The 18,280-nt window shown below is 41.5% G+C and overlaps 1 protein-coding gene across 3 annotated transcripts in view; it reads right to left on the reverse strand.

The window, feature by feature from the left end:
- The window catches only part of SNX10 (sorting nexin 10), an 83,020-nt gene that overhangs the window by 17,642 nt on the left and 47,098 nt on the right, over positions 1-18,280 (reverse strand). The window contains exons 2-3 of one of the 3 annotated variants that reach the window (XM_073238681.1): positions 13,633-13,701; positions 8,912-8,958 (exon numbers count right to left, since the gene is read on the reverse strand). The exons of 1 other annotated variant lie outside the window; for it this stretch is intronic. In XM_073238681.1, the coding sequence (XP_073094782.1) occupies positions 8,912-8,935 (24 nt within the window). In that variant the 5' untranslated portion in view covers positions 8,936-8,958; positions 13,633-13,701. The remainder of the gene's footprint in view (positions 1-8,911; positions 8,959-13,632; positions 13,702-18,280) is intronic. One more of the 3 variants, XM_036990553.2, reaches the window with a different exon arrangement.

The raw sequence follows: 18,280 nt of genomic DNA on the forward strand, positions 1-18,280 counted from the left end.
AATTTAACAAACCCCTTCCTCGAAGGGTGTGCCAATTAACAGCATATGGCCACAAGAGCAATGCTTAAGATCTACAAGAACAAACTGTTTTCTAGCACCCAAAAGAACTCTAGAAACACCTATTTACATAGAAATAATTGAAAAAATCATTCTGATAGCTTCAATAACCTGGGTCCCCTAAGACTTGTACAGCCAACAATTTGCCTACTTGGAGTTAAAATATGTACTTGAAAGTAATAAAAGTACATTTATTTTAAAATATTCTGTAATTCAGATGGGCCTTCCCTCCCCCACCCCACAATTAATAGGAATTAGTGAAGTTTCACCATACTTCCAGCTACAAACAGCACACCCAGGAAGCCAAGGTTCACCTATAATCTCTTAATTAGATGCATCCCTCACGATGCTGCCCACCATTCTTCAAAGGAATGTTGACAGCCTGTCAGCCACAAAGGACAGCTCCGAGTTCCATACCTACAATCATATGGATTTCCTATGAAAATTGCTTCAGCAGCAGCAGTTAGTCAATTTAATAACCTTATTAAACACTTTAATGACTTCTTGGGCCTAATGACTATATCTAGTATGAAGGAAGAAGCAGGCAGAGTGGAATTAAAAATTTAAACTAACTGATCGCTACTCTTCTCCATGTGAAAACAGGCTTCTGAAGGAAGAGAGACTGCTAGACTCTTTGAAAAGCTAATTTCTGTGTTCTCTTCTAATAATCACACTTTGATTTCAGTGTGCCCTGTTCTCCTGCCCCCATCGCTGCCCCAGGTTCAGCCTTTATCTATTCATGCACCTCCCCTGCCTTTTTTCCCTTAGCCCTGACAGGAGATGAAAGTAACAATAAAAACCATAACGCCCAGGGCACTGATTTATGCCAGGCACCGTGATAAGCATTGTACACATTTACCTTTAATCTTTACAACAATCCTTACTATAATTTAAATCCAGTAAGAGGTCAGTAATATTATCATGCCATTTTACAGGTAAGAAATATAAGGCTCCTAAAGTCTAAATCAAATAGACAAAAGGCTGAGCTGGATCTCAAACTCAGGTCTGCCTTGTTCCAAAGCCCGTGCTCTCAAACATGCTCTGTTTAGCAGTCCTTTCAATAATAAATCTCAAGTTATTTCCAATTTCATTGTAATTGCATTATTTTCCAGAGGAAAAATTATATTCTTTGCTATTAGCTAAAATGTCAGTTCAAACAACATGCTCTTCTGAAACTCTGCCCTGCTTGTCTCTCAAACGTTTTGTATTTCATTTTTATATTTCTAGGACCAAGTACAATACTTTACATAATAAGTGTTCATGAAATGTTTGAGAATTAATTGATTGATTACAAAGATTCAAAAACTCAGGATATACAGGTTCTGTACACTGAAAACTATAAGATGCTGTTGAAAGAAATCAAAGCAGCATATACTTCTTTATATCTATATATATATCTATACTGTTCATGTATTAGAGGACTTAACACAGTAAAAAGATAAATTCTCCCCAAATTGATCTGTATAGATTTAATGTAATTGCATTTTTAATCCCAGCAAGATTTTTTAAAAACATAGATGAGCATATTCTAAAATTTGTGTGGAAAGGGAAAGACTCTAGAATAGCCAAAACAATTCTGAAAAAGAGTAAAGTGGGAAGAATCCCTCTTCCCGATGTTAAGGCTCAATGGATAGCTACAGTAACCAAACAGTGTAGTACTGGTAGAAACACATATGTCAATGGAACAAAACAGAGAAACCCAGAAATAGACCTATACAAATATGCCTAAGTGATTTTTTAACAAAGGTATAAAAACAATCCAATTGAAGAGGGATAGACTTTTAAACAAGTGACTATGGAGTATTTGAACATCCACAGGCCAAAAGAGGAATCTCAACCTACATTGTACAAAATTAACTCAAAATGGATCACAGATTTAAATGTAAACATAAAAACCATAAAGCTTTTAGGGAAAAAAAATAGGAGAAAAATCCTTGGAACCTGAGACTAGATGCAGAACTGGAGTGCTAAAACTTGATGCCAAAAGGACAACCCATAGAAGGAAAAAATGATAAACTGGACCTCACGAAAACTAAAAACCTCTGCTCTGGAAACGACCCTGTGAAGAAGCTGAAAGAAGTGAAAATTACAGACTGGAAGATAACACCTGCAAATTACAAATCCCTCAAAGGACTTTTATCTAGAATATATAAAGAACCCTCAAAACTCAACATTTAAAACACAAAGAATTCAATTAGAAAAAAGGCCAAACACACAGACATTCACCAAGGAGGACATACAGATGGCAGCATGCACATGAAAAGATGTTCAACATTATTAGCCATTAGGAAAATGCAAATTAACACTACAATGATGTATTACTACACACCTATCACAGTTTCCAGTGGTATATCACTTTTTTATTTTAGCCATTTTGATAGGTGTATTTATTTCTAGTTTAGCTTTAATCTTTACCGTACAGTAAACTATGTGCTCATTATAAAAATATTCAGATTACAAAAAAGGTGAGTAAAGACAAAATAAAGCAGATTCTCTACATATGGAGTATTAATTTTTCATAGCCTTGATAAGAATTTTCTATTACAAAATGAAAATTTATTTCATTTTCGGCTCACTTTCTCAAGATATTCTTTTTCCTGTTCCAAAGTAGTATATTATGTATTTATTTGAAGACATAGGTGAGATTCATTCATCCATTCATTTATTCAGTTAAAATGAACTGAACACCAGCTCTATGCCAGGCACTGTTCTATACAGCTAATGATTACAGAATTTAACCAATGTCTTATCCAACAGGCTTCTGTTCAGGATTCCCACATAAATATCTCAAAACTGATATTTAGCCTGTTTTACACTTTTAAAAATAACAAGCTTGAAAGGCAGAGTGTACCAAATAACCTTCCTCTGTTCCCTAGTATTAGTTATGACAAATAACCTAAAAGACATATTACAAGGGATATTACCTGTCACTCTATAGCTTGGGGTGTGTTTAAATGCTAGGCTCAGACAGTCTTGAATGATGATTTTTAAGAAAGCTTTTATTACATGAGGATAAATAAGTGGATGAGATTTAGCTACATCTGCCTTTTACATGACTTATAATGGTCAATGATGTTGCAACTTTATACAAGTAAAGAAAATTAAGGAGGGTTACCTTTTTACATTTCATAACACATTAGGAAAAGTGCAGTGGAAAAAAAATCATCTTTTGCAACAAGAAATAATTGCCTAAATGTGTTAAACACCCCCACAAGGACACAATCAGCAAGATCCAGAATGTGAAAGCCCCCACAGGATAAAAGATGAAGTTTCTTAAACAAATAAATTGCAAAGGGGAAAAAGGCAGAATAAGACACTTCCAGCAGTGTATTAACCAAATGCAATCAATGCGTGGTCCTTATTTGGATCATAATGAGAACAACCAAACATGGAAATTTTTTTTTTCAACATTATCAGGGAACCTTGAACACTGACTTCGTATGTGATGATCTGAAGGAATTAATGCCTATTATTTAAGATGTGTAGTGCAGTTTGTTTCTAGGAAGGGTCTGTTTCTGAGAAGGATTGTTTGTTAGAAATGCAGATTGAAGTATTCAGATGAAATTACACAATGTCTAGAATTTGTTTCAAAATAATTCACTGTGGTAGGAGGAAATGGGTGGAGGTGGGGAGACAGACTGGTCGCAAATGAATAATGTGTGAACTGGTTGAGCACAGGTTCGTTATATTATTCTCTTTACTTTGTATATGTTTAAAATTTCATAAGGAAAAGTTAAAACCAGAAAAAGTAAAAGAAAAGCGAGGAAGAGAGGAAGGGAGAGACGTCATAGCAACCAGACTGCTTTATGAAAAGAACAAATGTGGTGCTTGAAAGTGAAAGTAAATGAGAAGCACCGATCTGAAAATGTAACCATTTGTTCAACATGTATTGGCACCAGTAACATAATGATATCCTGAAACTTACGTACCTTTAAAAAATAAGGTTTTTTTCAATATTATGAAACTGAAACATGCATTTGGTTAAGAAAAAAAGATACACAAAATCTCAAATGCAGATTGAGTACATCACAAAAATTAAGTTCCTTCCCTACCGGACTCCCAGTTCCTCGTCCACCTATCCAGGATGTTTATATATACATGTTATATTACATATGTAAAATTGGCATGTATGTGTAATTCTTAACACAAATGGAGCATACTACAAATGTTTTATTCACTGCAAAACCCTGTAAAAATCCTTGTATGTGAGCATATATAATTCAGTGTTATTTGTTTTAAAAAAATGATTTATTTTAGAACAGTTCTAGATTTACAGAAAAATTGTGAAGGTAGTAGAAAATTCCCATATATCCCACACCCGGTTTCCCCTGTTACCACATCACATTCCATAAGCAGGGAGGGAAGGAGGAAGGGAGAACAAATTTAGTTTTGGGTAGTGGGAATGTCCTGTCTTGTCACTTCCCTTCGAAGTCACCAGCATCAGAAGGACACCAGGTGGAAGCCCCACTTATGAGCTGTTCTTTAATGATATTCCTTAGTTCCAGCCTAGCTGTTTTCAAGTCAGTTTCCCAATATTAAAACCATGTTTTCTTAGTGCAAGCCCAAAATGCTCCCATAGGTCTGCATAAGCGTATCTTGAACACATAAATGTTAACAGCAAACGTATCCCACACAGGGGCACGTCCCTCCCACCTCTCCTCCCTCGGCAGCAGGGTCCTCAGGGTGCCAGAACCCTCCCAGCCCACCTGTGTCTGCCCCACTCAGTGTATCCCTGCCATGGAGCTGGTGGATTTATCATCACGCAGGTGTCAATAACTGGTAGTTGCTGTTTTATCCACTATGGCGCCTGCACATTTTGATTGAGAAAAAAAAAACCTTATCCTAAAGGTACAAATCTCTAAAGGCAAACTTCAGCCACCGCAATCCAGGAGAGCCGGAGAGATATACACACCCTCCCCACAAACACACAAAGACTTTCAGCCCACCTTTCTAGGCACATTACAGAGGAAGGAGTGTGCCATTCACACCAGGTGAGCCCTGGGCAAAGGAGCCAACCCAGCACCTTGGAGGGCAAGGAATGTCAGGCTCCACGAAACAGACTGCCCAGCCAGGCCGGAGGAAACCACTTATTCACACATCACAGATGAGCTCAGTGTGGCTAAAGGCAAGGGTCTTCAGTAATGCAGAAAAATCAAACTGCTCATTCTGGACATTAGAATATGGAAAGAACAAAAATGCCTGACTTCATAGAAGACACTGTCTGAACTGTGTTTCCTGTCACAGCCACCTGCCTTTTCATTAGGACTCTGGGTTCTATCTCATTAAGCAGAAGAGTTGATTCAGTTGGGTCCATCTAATTATTCTTATTAAAATATGTAACCATAATATTTTAATTGTAAATTAAAGTTGCATGCATGAGTGGATCTGAATTCATTTTAATTTTACCATGGCCCAATGCCAAGGTCTTTTTATGGGGAAGATCCATCAGCTCAGATACTGCTCTCTCGGGAATTCAGACCAATGTGCAAATGGAACATGTTTAACTAACAAGGGAGACTCTCACTCCCTGTTCTCCTCTCTCTAGATTTATTACAGTAATAAAGCTATTTTAACAAGAGAGACTGCATTTGATTCCCCACCCCTCAAATCTTTCAACGACAAAAAAAATTTACCCAACTTCTACGCTGGCACTACCAGTTATGTGGAACCAAGATATCACTCTTGGGCCTTTGGAATCCTGAACAAGGATAGTAAATGGGTTTCAATTCACATGCCAACCTCATGATTAATTAGCTATGTTGCCACAGGCGCCGAGTGGGAAGTGCTTTACACACAAACTGCTCCCTTGGTCTAGATTCTAGAACAATCAGTGATACCACTTTCAGCCCTTCCATGTGCAGTTAGATAGGACCTGAATTATTTTCCACAAAACAATCAGCCACTAGGATATTTAAAGGCTCAACCCAAACCTCCTCCACTTCTAACTGGTACTGACTACAGGGTGCTGTTAGGGTGGGCAGTGAGATAAAAATAGCTTTTAGAATTGAGGCTTTAAGAAAGCCTCTTTTTGACTTCCAAGCTGAGGTCTGAAGGATAAGGAGGAGTTATCCAGTCAATATGGTGTGAAGGCTGGGGGAAGAGAAATTATTCAAGGCAGTGGGAAAAAGACTGTGAAGCCCAGAGGTCCAGTGTGCATAAAGCATTCACATCCCCAAAGTAAGCTCTAAATCGAGTGAGAAGTGGACTAGGATGGAGGGAGGGGCAAAAGAGGAGCCTGGAAAAAGCAGCAGGGTCAGATCATACAGTCTCAGAAGCCAAATGTAGGCATTTGACTATTCTCAGAGCAACGTGTTAGAAACTAGATCATTCTGGCAACAGGTAGAAAATGGATTGATATGTGATGTACATCTATTCCAGTACATCCAGAATCTAGCCTTGCTATCCTTACTTCTTGCTGACAGAGGCAAAAGGTAAAATTCTGAATATTACACATTTTCCTCTTTATTATTTTCCTTTTCAGTTGAGGGACTTTTCAGTTTAAAATTCCTTCATGTTATAGTAGTATTATATAACCATTTACAATAAAGGATTTTCACAAAGTCAATGAAATGCTTTCTTTATGTAGTTGGTTAAAATCTATATGTAGTTTTTATTAATTGAAATGAGTTTATAATAAAAATCAAGTGATTAAACCAATCAAGCAAAAAAAAAGAAGCATCTTCTAATTGGAAAGAAGTCTTTGTGGCTTTCATTGGCAATTTTTCTTCCCCCAAGAGAACAACTCTTAAAATGTGCCTTTGGCAGGAATGGAAGTACAGCCCTGAAAATAAAACCACTACTACTATAGTATCTTGGTATGGTAACAAGGTAACTACACTTCCCATGGTGAGTATTTAATAATGTATATGATTATTGAGTCACTATGTTATATATCTGAAACCAATATAAGATTGTTTATCAACTATATTCCAATAAAAAAATACATAAATATAGATAAATAAAACAAAATGTGCCTTTGGAATAGTGCCGGCAATCAGTGCAACCCCAGTGGTCAGGCCAACGCAGCATGCCTCAGTGAGGAATTCACTTCACCCAAAGGGAGATCTGGTCCCTGCCTCTGGCTACCAGGAGGTGATATCTAAGTCCCTGGAATGTCCTGCCTGATGGGAGTTTCTTTATTTGGCCACTGGACAGTCCAACGTTAGTAGGATGGGGGTTTATGGGTCACACCAGACCAGCTGTCACCTCTAGAGGAACTGGAGACTAAAGCTATTCGCCAGACCCAAGGAGGAGTGGAGACTAAGTCAGCCATACAGGCAGCTGGTGACTGGGCCCCAGTAAAAACTCTGGACGCCAAAGACTCGGATGAACTCCACTGGGCAGGAGGGTCCTTAACCCACACAGAGAGGACGAGAAGCTTTGCGTGCGGTCCCCTCCCCGACTCTGCCCTATGGGTCTCTTCTTTTGGCTGCTTCTAACTTAAACCTTTCTGTGGAACAAACCTTAATCATGAGTACAATAGCTTTCAGTGAGTTCTGTGAGTTTTAGGAATTATCAAAACTGAGGGTGGTTTTAGGAACCCCCAGCCTTGTAACCGGTGTCAGAGGTGGGGGCAGTCATCCGGGGACTCACAAGTAGCCAACTTCACAACGAACTTATCTCCTGAAGCGAGCATCTTGGTTCCAGAATTATTTGATAAAAAGGACAGGGCAAAATTATACCTGGTCTTAGAGCTGTATGTGGTTCTCTCTGTGGGGCAACATAGAGGGACTGACTGGAAAGAGATACAAAGAACTTCCTGGGTGCTAGAAACATCTTTACCTTGACCCAAGTGGTGGTTACACAGATGTATACCTAAGTAGAAATCTACTGAGCTGATTAGGGCACCTCATGTATTTTTCTGTAGGTATGTTATACCCAGTTTTAAAGTTAAAAAAAAAACAACAACGAAAACAATATCTTTGAAAAGGAGGGAGCACAGCCTGGCATTAAAAGGTGGAAGGGAGCTGTATTACTAAGGAGAACCTGAACCCAAAGACAGGATTGAAAGAATGTGAGGTATAACAAGAAGTTTCTGGAAGGATTCTCCAAAATAGATTGTGAGTGCTTTAAACTTCAGTGCTTTGAACTAAGCACTAAGTGGCCACGTGACACTGTGTGTGTATGTGTGTGTGTGTGTGTGTGTGTAGGCTCCCTAAAATAGCCTGTCCAGTTTAGGCTCAGTTCGGATTAATCTCACCTAGTGACAATGTGAATGGTGCCATTGTACGTAGGGTAGGACAAACAGGTACTTCTGAGGGAGGACCCCCCCTTCAGCAAAGGGTTGGTATGTGGTTGTCCTACCCTCTTCCCACTCAGACGGAAGCTCAGGAAGTTGGGACTGGAGGCCTAGGAGGTCAGGCTGGGTTTGGAAAGGGGCAGCCTTCCCTAAAATGTGAAAAACCAAGTCAAGAGACCCAGGAGGCAACAAGCAGGGCAAAACTGAAACTAATGGCAAACAGTCCCCCTGGGTTGTTATCAGAGGATGGGGAATTCAGGTATGAGGCAACAGATAGGAAACCAAGAAAGCAGGTCAGAGGGAGACTATTCAAAGCAAAGGGTGGGAGGCAGAGTCTGGGAGATTCCTGATGATGGAAAAAGATACTTTTATAAGTAATGAGTGGAAGTGAGCTGAGAAAAGCTCAGTCATTAGAACCAAAGAATGGGGGCCAATGATGGGAGACGGGGGCAGTGGGTCAGGCAGGTGGGTATTTTGTTCTTCCATTAGCCCTCTTCTAGCGTGCCCTGCAGTGTCTTGACTCTCCACACAGACTTACTGGTCGACGAATGAAGAACTAACCTGCAGTGGGTCAAAACGCATGGATTATTTATTTTTGGACTTTTGAAGACATACCTCTTCCTGTTGTTCTGGAAACATCTTCACTACAGGACACAATCAATCTGAAAAATAAGAGACCAAAGCTCAGTGATGGGGAACTTCCATACTGAAGCAGGTATGAGCTTTCACGAGCCTCACCCAAATCCTCTGTGAGAGGGCCTGCCTCTCACATGGTCTCTGAAAGGTGGACCTCGGTTCCTCTGCCCCCCTGCCCACTGCCAGCTGGACCAAGGGGCACATCAGCTCACACAGGGGTTGGGGGTTCAAGACACGGGAAGTGCAAGGCGGCTGGGTGATGCGGGCACTCAGATGGGAAGGCCGGCAGAGCCACTGGCATCCTGGTGAATGAGAGGAGGCCACAAGGTGGGGAAACAGAGGGGCCGTGAAGAGCCGACAGGAGACATTGGTCAGCAGTGAGATGGAGAGAACAGAAAAGATGTCCAGAGAGATCCACCACTGAGAAGAGCTCTGACAGCTTGACCGGCAACCAAACCTTCAAGGAACAGGCTGTCCCTGTGACATTTAAACTAATACAGAGTTCAGACAGCAGATGGTGTGACCCCAAGAAGGATGAAGGTCAGAGCATGGTTCCAGTTGGTAGAACCAGCCGTAAACATCCCTGGGGTTGTCTGCTGTTCTTTAAGCTCCTATTTATTACATAAGCTTGTTGGAGTCGACACCTGCTCCCTGCCAAAGAAAATTAAAATCCTCTGACTACATCCACATGTACATATTCTTACATCCCAAAGGTGGCTATGACTGTGTGGTCTATATTTGCCTTTATATAGATAATATAAGTCTGACTCATTTTCCAGATACTTATTACCATACGCAACTATTTCCTGAGTCTCTACTAATGTCCTTGGCAATAATTATAGGGAATATCAGGAAGCAAGAACATGAGCTTCAGTCTCCAGATTCTCAGGGTGTTGTCGACAAGATGACATGCAGCAGGCAGAGGAAAAGAGCTCCTAAGGATGGCGGAACACCATGGGTAAGTGGCAGGTGGGCATCCCAGGGAGGGTGTCCTTTCACCTGGACAGGGCAGGAGGACAAGAGAAGGGAGGGATTTCAATGTTCATAGGAGGAAGGTCTTCCAGGAGCAAGGTGTGACATGGCATGCACAGAGGATAAAGAAAAGCATGATGGCCAGTCAAGAGATGGTGAGGGAAAGGGTTCATGGAGGGTGGAGTGGACTGAACTGCTGCCACCCAGGAGGTCTGTCCATGTCCCGACCACTGGAACCTATGAAGGCGATCTCACTTGGGAAAAGGATCTTTGCAGGTATGATTAAGGATCTTGAGATTTGATCAAGATTTAGTCAGTCCCTAACTCCAATGAAAGGGTTCTTATAAGAGACAGAAGAGTAGAAAACACACACACACACACACACACACACACACACACACACACACACACGGGAGAAGGCTGCATGACACTGGCAGCAGAGACCAGGGAGACAGAGACACAGGCCAAGAACACCTGAAGCTACCAGAAGGTGGAGGAAGCAAGGAGCGGTTCTGCCCCTTGGAGCCTCTGGTGGGAGCACAGCCCTGGCAGGACCTTCACTTAAAACTTCTGGCCTCCAGAACCGTGAGAGAATAAATTTCTCTTGTTTTAAACCACCAAGTTTGTGGCAATTTCGGCAACCAAAGGAAACTAACAGAAGGGGTTTGTGGGGACTAGACCAGAAAGACAGGCTAGGTTGTAACTGGGGAGGGAGGAATTCATTCATTCACTCATGCATCCACTCAGTCAATATTCATGCAGCTGCTTCCATGTGCCATGTGCTGGGCTAGGAGTGGGGTATGCAGTGAGTACAGCAGACTTGGAGCTCATGAGATGACTTCACAGTTATGATGGGGAAATGATGTGACAGGGAAGGAAAGGTCACCCTGATAGGAGAATGGAGGGACCAAGTGGGAAGGGTCAGGGGCACTGTAGGCTAGGAAGACTATACTGAGAAAGTGGCCTTTAGGATGGTGTAATTCAGCCAGGGATGCAAAAGAAGCACATTTCTAGCAGAGGGACTGGCATGTGCAAAGGGGCAGAGGCTGGAAGGAGCAGCAGCCCCAGAGTTCAGGTTACTGAAGGGATTCCTGCATCCTATGGAAGCTGGACTTCGGGCTGCTTCCATCTCAGCATCTGGCCATGTTCCCTGCACACACCACACTGTTCCATGCAGCCCAACCTCTGCCCAGGTGGGTCCTCTATCTTCATGCCTTCACCCCTTCCAGATACCCCTGTAAACTCCCATCCTCTTCCAGGATTCTGCCCTGGCTCTGCCCCAGTGCACAGTGCACCATACAGTCCCCCATTAACATCAACCTCACTTGGCACCATAGCAGTTGTAAATTCTCATCTCCCCAGTTGACTGAATTTCTCCAACAGAGTGTATCTGTGTTTCCTCATTGAATTAAACTTCACAATCACCCTGTGAGGGACATTTGAGTATCCTCAATTCACAGGTAAGAAAACAAAAGGTCAAAGGGATTAGTTGCCCCAGGTTACATGGAGAATAAGAAAACTTCATCCAGTTTCGACTCAAGGCACTCTGCTCCCCAGCCCTGTTCTTCCCGTTGCCTGTGGCTGCAACCATGACTATGTGATATGAACAGAAGGTGCAGAGTGTGGGTCTTAATTCTCCCCAAAAGGCTTGAGCTCTTCCCACCCAAGCAGAACTCTGCAATTCCAAAAGGGTGTTGGTCACCCTGAGATACTACAGATCAAGTCAAACTGTGAAAGTGGGAAACTGAGAAGTTTAAAACTAGTTTCAAAAGAGACCCACATGGTCAACCTTTAATATTTAAATCAAGGGGGAAGAAGGTGGAGATGGGGGTGGAGATTTTCATTTTTTACTCCATACACTTCTGTGTTGTTTGAATTTTTCTAATTAACACATTAATTTTGTACTTTTTAAATAATTGTTTAAAATAAATTAATACCATAATTCTATCAGAAGAATTAGTAACTCTAACAAAAATTATGGAAGATTTTTATTTCATGTAAAATAAACAGCAGATTCAAATGTATGAAGAGATGTTACCTTCATAACACAACAGAAAATATCATTTGGTACTAGGCCCTGTTCATGGCATTTACTGATGGAAAGAAGCAAATTAAATGATAGCATAATAGTATGGATAAAAGAGATGATCAGTTTTCTATAATTCAGCAAATCAAAGCATTAATCTGAAATTACCCTCTGGAAAAACTATGTCCAGCTAGTGGGTTGTAATATTTTAGATTTGTTTAGATTTCCAAGTTCCCCAGAGGAGCCCATGTATCTATCATAATAATGTACATAGAAAAGTCTTGCCTATGAAATATTTTTATTCCAACAAGTGTGGAAATCTGCCTCTAGATGACCATCAACAAGGCTGTCTTTTTACTTCCCCACCATCACTGGGAACCACAGCATACCCAAATGGTCACCCACTGAGATCCATTCTCCTTTCCACTTACCTTCCTCAAAAGAAGAATTAAATCTCACCACCATTCTAAGTAACAGGGATGACTCCTCAAACCTGTTGTTCAGGTGAGGACTGGGTACACACAGATGACAGGTATATGAGCTGTCCCCCTACTGGGAAACATGGCAGCTTCAGAGAATCATCTGAGAAACTCAATGTGTGTCTTCACAACTCTATCACCACCTTGAGAATTTGATTTGCCAAAACCAGAAACTTCAGGAGAAAATTGCCTCCATTTTCCACCTTGGAATATTTATCTATAAAATACAAAATGTGAAACAAAGACAGAAATCTATACAGAAGGAGTTGGCAAATTTTTTTTCTGTAAAGAGCCAGATAGTAAATAACTGTGGCTTTACAGGCCATACAATCTCTGTTGCAACTATTCAAGCCTACAATCTGTAGTGAGGAAACACTCGCAGACACTAAGTAAGCAAATGCACGTGGCTAGTTTCTAAAACTTTATCCACAAAAACAGGTGGCAACAGTTTGCAGACCCTATCTATGGAGCAATCAAGTACTGTGTTTTCAATTCTATACCTTAATAAAGCCATTTCTTAAGTCAAGAGGCAAAAAACCTATGCAGGGTAAGCTTGGTCTGTATGCCTATGGGCAGTCTCCTCTCTGACAAGCAAACTACTGGTCAAGAATTTACAGGCTGCTTGTGTGGGTGGAATGAGAAAGGATTATATACTTTTTCCAATGGGAAAAAAAGGAATAACAAGTATAGCTTATATCATTCTTTAAAATGGAAATGGGGAAGCAGTGAGGGTTATTTAAGTAGCATAGGTTGAAGTTTCCCTACCATCCCATGTCAAAGGCGATGAACCCAACAAACGAGATTTGGATTTATATCAAAGCCGCAAGGACATCTAAACAGAATGAAACTGGTTTTAGCAAATATCTACACAGAATTAGTGACCCACTGTAACAATATATAATTTCATAAACCAAGTAGACATGTTTTTCTGTATTTCCAACACAAAAGTGAAAAGAAATCTCATATGCTTCTCTAACAAAGTGCAAGTGAATTCATATCTAACCTCATGGTAGGCAGGGCCTTTCTAAGAGTAAGGGAAGATGAGTATATTTCTTAATGGGAAACAACTTCTATACTTTTCTCTCTTTTTATTGCTGTTAGAAGAAATAGTCAATCCTAACAAAATAAACCTCTTCCCCCTTCTGGAGGGGTGGCCAGGTTCCAAGAGCTGGGGACAGGTCTGCAAGCTGGATATGGAGAAAACAAATAAATAAAAATGATACCATTTGAGGCGGAGCCAGGATGGCGGCGTGAGTAGAGCAGCGGAAATCTCCTCCCAAAAATACATAGAGCTATGGAAATATAACAAAGAAAAATCTTCCTAAAATAGACACCACAGGACACAGGACAACATCCAGACCACATCCACACCTGCAAGAACCCAGCACCTTGAGAAGGGGGTAAGATACAAGCCCCGGCCCAGCGGGACCTGAGCACCCCTCCCACCGGCTCCCGGCGGGTGGAAAGAAACCGGAGCGGTTTTTTTTTTGGAGAGTGCTTTTTGGAAGCCTTAAAGGGACAGGGCCCCCGTTGCTAGGGAGGCAGGGTGGCAGACCGGTGAGCGGGTGCCTGGGACCGGCGTCTGAGGACAAAGAATATCCAGCATTTTTCCCTGCGGGACCGGTGGGCGGGTGCCTGAGACCGGCGCCTGAGGACGGAGGAAATTGCGCGTTTTTCCCCTTTTTTTTCTCTTTTTGGCGAGTGCTTTTTGGAAGCCTTCAAGGGACAGGGACCCCGGTGCTACGGAGGCAGGGCGGCAGGACTGGTGAGCGGGTGCCTGGGACCGGCACCTGAGGACAAAGAACATCCTGCGTTTTTCCCTGCGGAACTGGTGGGCGGGTGCCTGAGACCGGCACCTGAGGACGGAGGAAATCACGCGTTTTCCCCCTTTTTTTTCTCTTTTTGGCGAGCGCTTTTTGGAAGCCTTAAAGGGACAGGGACCCCGGTGCTAGGGAGGCAGGGCGGCGGGACTGGTGAGCGTGTGCCTGGGACCGGCGCCTGAGGACAAAGAATATCCCACGTTTTTCCCTGCGGGACCAGTGGGCGGGTGCTTTTTGGAAGCCTTGAAGGGACAGGGACCCTGGTGCTAGGGAAACAGGGCAGCAGGACCAGTGAGCGGGTGCCTGGGACCGGCGCCTGAGGAGAAAAAAATCGCATGTTTTTTCCTTTTTTTTTTTTTTTTTGTTTCTGTTCCCTCTCTCATTGTTGCTGTTGTTGTTTTGGTTTGGAGAGTGCTTTTTGGAAGTCTTAAAGGGGCAGGACAGGTCACTTAGACCAGAGGCAGGGAATCTGGGGATCCCTGGGCACTCTAACCCCCTGGGCAGCAGGGAGCACAGAGGCCCCTTATGGAGATAAATAGCCTCCCAGCCGCTCCCCCTCCAAAGGGGCTCCACCATTTTGGAGGAGCAGCCCCAGCCAGGCCACGCCCACAGCAACAGCGGAGATAAACCCCATAGCAACCGGGAAAGAAGCAGAAGCACTGTCTGCACACAGCTGCCCAGCACAAGCCACTAGAGGTCGCTATTCTCCCAGGAGAGGAAGGCCACAAACCAACAAGGGAAGCTCTTCCAGCGGTCACTTGTACCAGCTCTGCAAACTCTCTCTATCACCATGAAAAGGCAAAACTACAGGCAGACAAAGATCACAGAGACAACACCTGAGAAGGAGACAGACCTAACCAGTCCTCCTGAAAAAGAATTCAAAATAAAAATCATGAACATGCTGACAGAGATGCAGAGAAAAATGCAAGAGCAATGGGATGAGATGCAGAGAAAAATGCAAGAGCAGTGGGATGAAGTCCGGAAGGAGATCACAGATGTCAGGAAGGAGATCACAGAAGTGAAACAATCCCTGGAAGGATTTATAAGCAGAATGGATAAGATGCAAGAGGCCATTGAAGGAATAGAAGCCAGAGAACAGGAACGTATAGAAGCTGACATAGAGAGAGATAAAAGGATCTCCAGGAATGAAACAACACTAAGAGAACTATGTGACCAAGCCAAAAGGAATAATATTCGTATTATAGGGATACCAGAAGAAGAAGAAAGAGGAAAAGGGATAGAAAGTCTCTTTGAAGATATAATTGCTGAAAACTTCCCCAAACTGGAGGAGGAAATAATTGAACAGACCATGGAATTACACAGAACCCCCAACAGAAAGGATCCAAGGAGGACAACACCAAGACACATAGTAATTAAAATGGCAAGGATCAAGGACAAGGAAAGAGTTTTAAAGGCAACTAGAGAGAAAAAGGTCACCTATAAAGGAAAACCCATCAGGCTAACATCAGACTTCTCAACAGAAACTCTACAGGCCAGAAGAGAATGGCATGATATACTTAATGCAATGAAACAGAAGGGCCTTGAACCAAGGATACTGTATCCAGCACGACTATCATTTAAATATGATGGCGGGATTAAACAATTCCCAGACAAGCAAAAGCTGAGGGAATTTGCTTCCCACAAACCACCTCTACAGGGCATCCTACAGGGACTGCTCTAGATGGGAGCACCCCTAAAAAGAGCACAGAACAAAACACACAACATATGAAGAATGGAGGAGGAATAAGAAGGGAGAGAAGAAAAGAATCTCCAGACAGTGTATATAACAGCTCAATAAGCGAGCTAAGTTAGGCAGTAAGATACTAAAGAGGCTGACCTTGAACCTTTGGTAACCACGAATCTAAAGCCTGCAATGGCAATAAGTACATATCTCTCAATAGTCACCCTAAATGTAAATGGACTTAATGCACCAATCAAAAGACATAGAGTAATAGAATGGATAAAAAAGCCAAGACCCATCTATATGCTGCTTACAAGAAACTCACCTTAAACCCAAAGACCCAAAGATAAGCATAGACTAAAAGTCAAGGGATGGAAAAACATATTTCAGGCAAACAACAACGAGAAGAAAGCAGGGGTTGCAGTACTAATATCAGACAAAATAGACTTCAAAACAAAGAAAGTAACAAGAGATAAAGAAGGACACTACATAATGATAAAGGGCTCAGTCCAACAAGAGGATATAGCCATTCTAAATATATATGCACCCAATACAGGAGCACCAGCATATGTGAGGCAAATACTAACAGAACTAAAGAGGGAAATAGACTGCAATGCATTCATTGTAGGACACTTCAACACACCACTCACCCCAAAGGATAGATCCACCAGGCAGAAAATAAGTAAGGACACACAGGCACTGAACAACACACTAGAACAGATGGACCTAATAGACATCTATAGAACTCTACATCCAAAAGCAACAGGATATACATTCTTCTCAAGTGCACATGGAACATTCTCAAGAATAGACCACATACTAGCTCACAAAAAGGGCCTCAGTAAATTCCAAAATATTGAAATTCTACCAACCAATTTTTCAGACCACAAAGGTATAAAAGTAGAAATAAATTCTACAAAGAAAACAAAAAGGCTCACAAACACAATGAGGCTTAACAACATGCTCCTAAATAATCAATGGATCAATGAACAAATCAAAATAGAGATCAAGGAATATATAGAAACAAATGAAAACAACAACACAAAGCCCCAACTTCTGTGGGACACAGCAAAAGCAGTCTTAAGAGGAAAGTATATAGCAATCCAGGCACACTTGAAGAAGGAAGAACAATCCCAAATGAATACTCTAATATCACAATTATCAAAACTGGAAAAAGAAGAACAAATGAGGCCTAAAGTCAGCAGAAGGAGGGATATAATAAAGATCAGAGAAGAAATAAACAAAATTGAGAAGAATAAAACAATAGCAAAAATCAACGAAACCAAGAGCTGGTTCTTCGGGAAAATAAACAAAATAGATAAGCCTCTAGCCCAACTTATTAAGAGAAAAAGAGAATCAACACAAATCAACATAATCAGAAATGAGAATGGAAAAATCATGACAGACTCCACAGAAATACAAAGAATTATTAAAGACTACTATGAAAACCTATATGCCAACAAGCTGGAAAACCTAGAAGAAATGGACAACTTCCTAGAAAAATACAACCGCCCAAGACTGACCAAGGAAGAAACACAAAAGTTAAACCAATTACGAGCAAAGAAATTGAAACAGTAATCAAAAAACTACCCAAGAACAAAACCCCGGGGCTGGATGGATTTACCTCGGAATTTTATCAGACACACAGAGAAGACATAATACCCATTCTCCATAAAGTGTTCCACAAAATAGAAGAAGAGGGAATACTCCCAAACTCATTCTATGAAGCCAACATCACCCTAATACCAAAACCAGGCAAAGACCCCACCAAAAAAGAAAATTACAGACCAATATCCCTGATGAATGTAGATGCAAAAATACTCAATAAAATATTAGCAAACAGAATTCAACAGTATATCAAAAGGATCATACACCATGACCAAGTGGGATTCATCCCAGGGATGCAAGGATGGTACAACATTCGAAAATCCATCAACATCATCCACCACATCAACAAAAAGAAAGACAAAAACCACATGATCATCTCCATAGATGCTGAAAAAGCATTTGACAAAATTCAACATCCATTCATGATAAAAACTCTCAGCAAAATGGGAATAGAGGGCAAGTACCTCAACATAATAAAGGCCATATATGATAAACCCACAGCCAGCATTATACTGAACAGCGAGAAGCTGAAAGCATTTCCTCTGAGATCGGGAACAAGACAGGGATGCCCACTCTCCCCACTGTTATTTAACATAGTACTGGAGGTCCTACCCACGGCAATCAGACAAAACAAAGAAATACAAGGAATCCAGATTGGTAAAGAAGAAGTTAAACTGTTACTATTTGCAGATGATATGATATTGTACATAAAAAACCCTAAAGACTCCACTCCAAAACTACTAGAATTAATATCAGAATACA

The sequence above is a fragment of the Manis javanica genome, chromosome 6, assembly GCF_040802235.1.
Source record: "Manis javanica isolate MJ-LG chromosome 6, MJ_LKY, whole genome shotgun sequence".
NCBI lineage: Eukaryota > Metazoa > Chordata > Mammalia > Pholidota > Manidae > Manis > Manis javanica.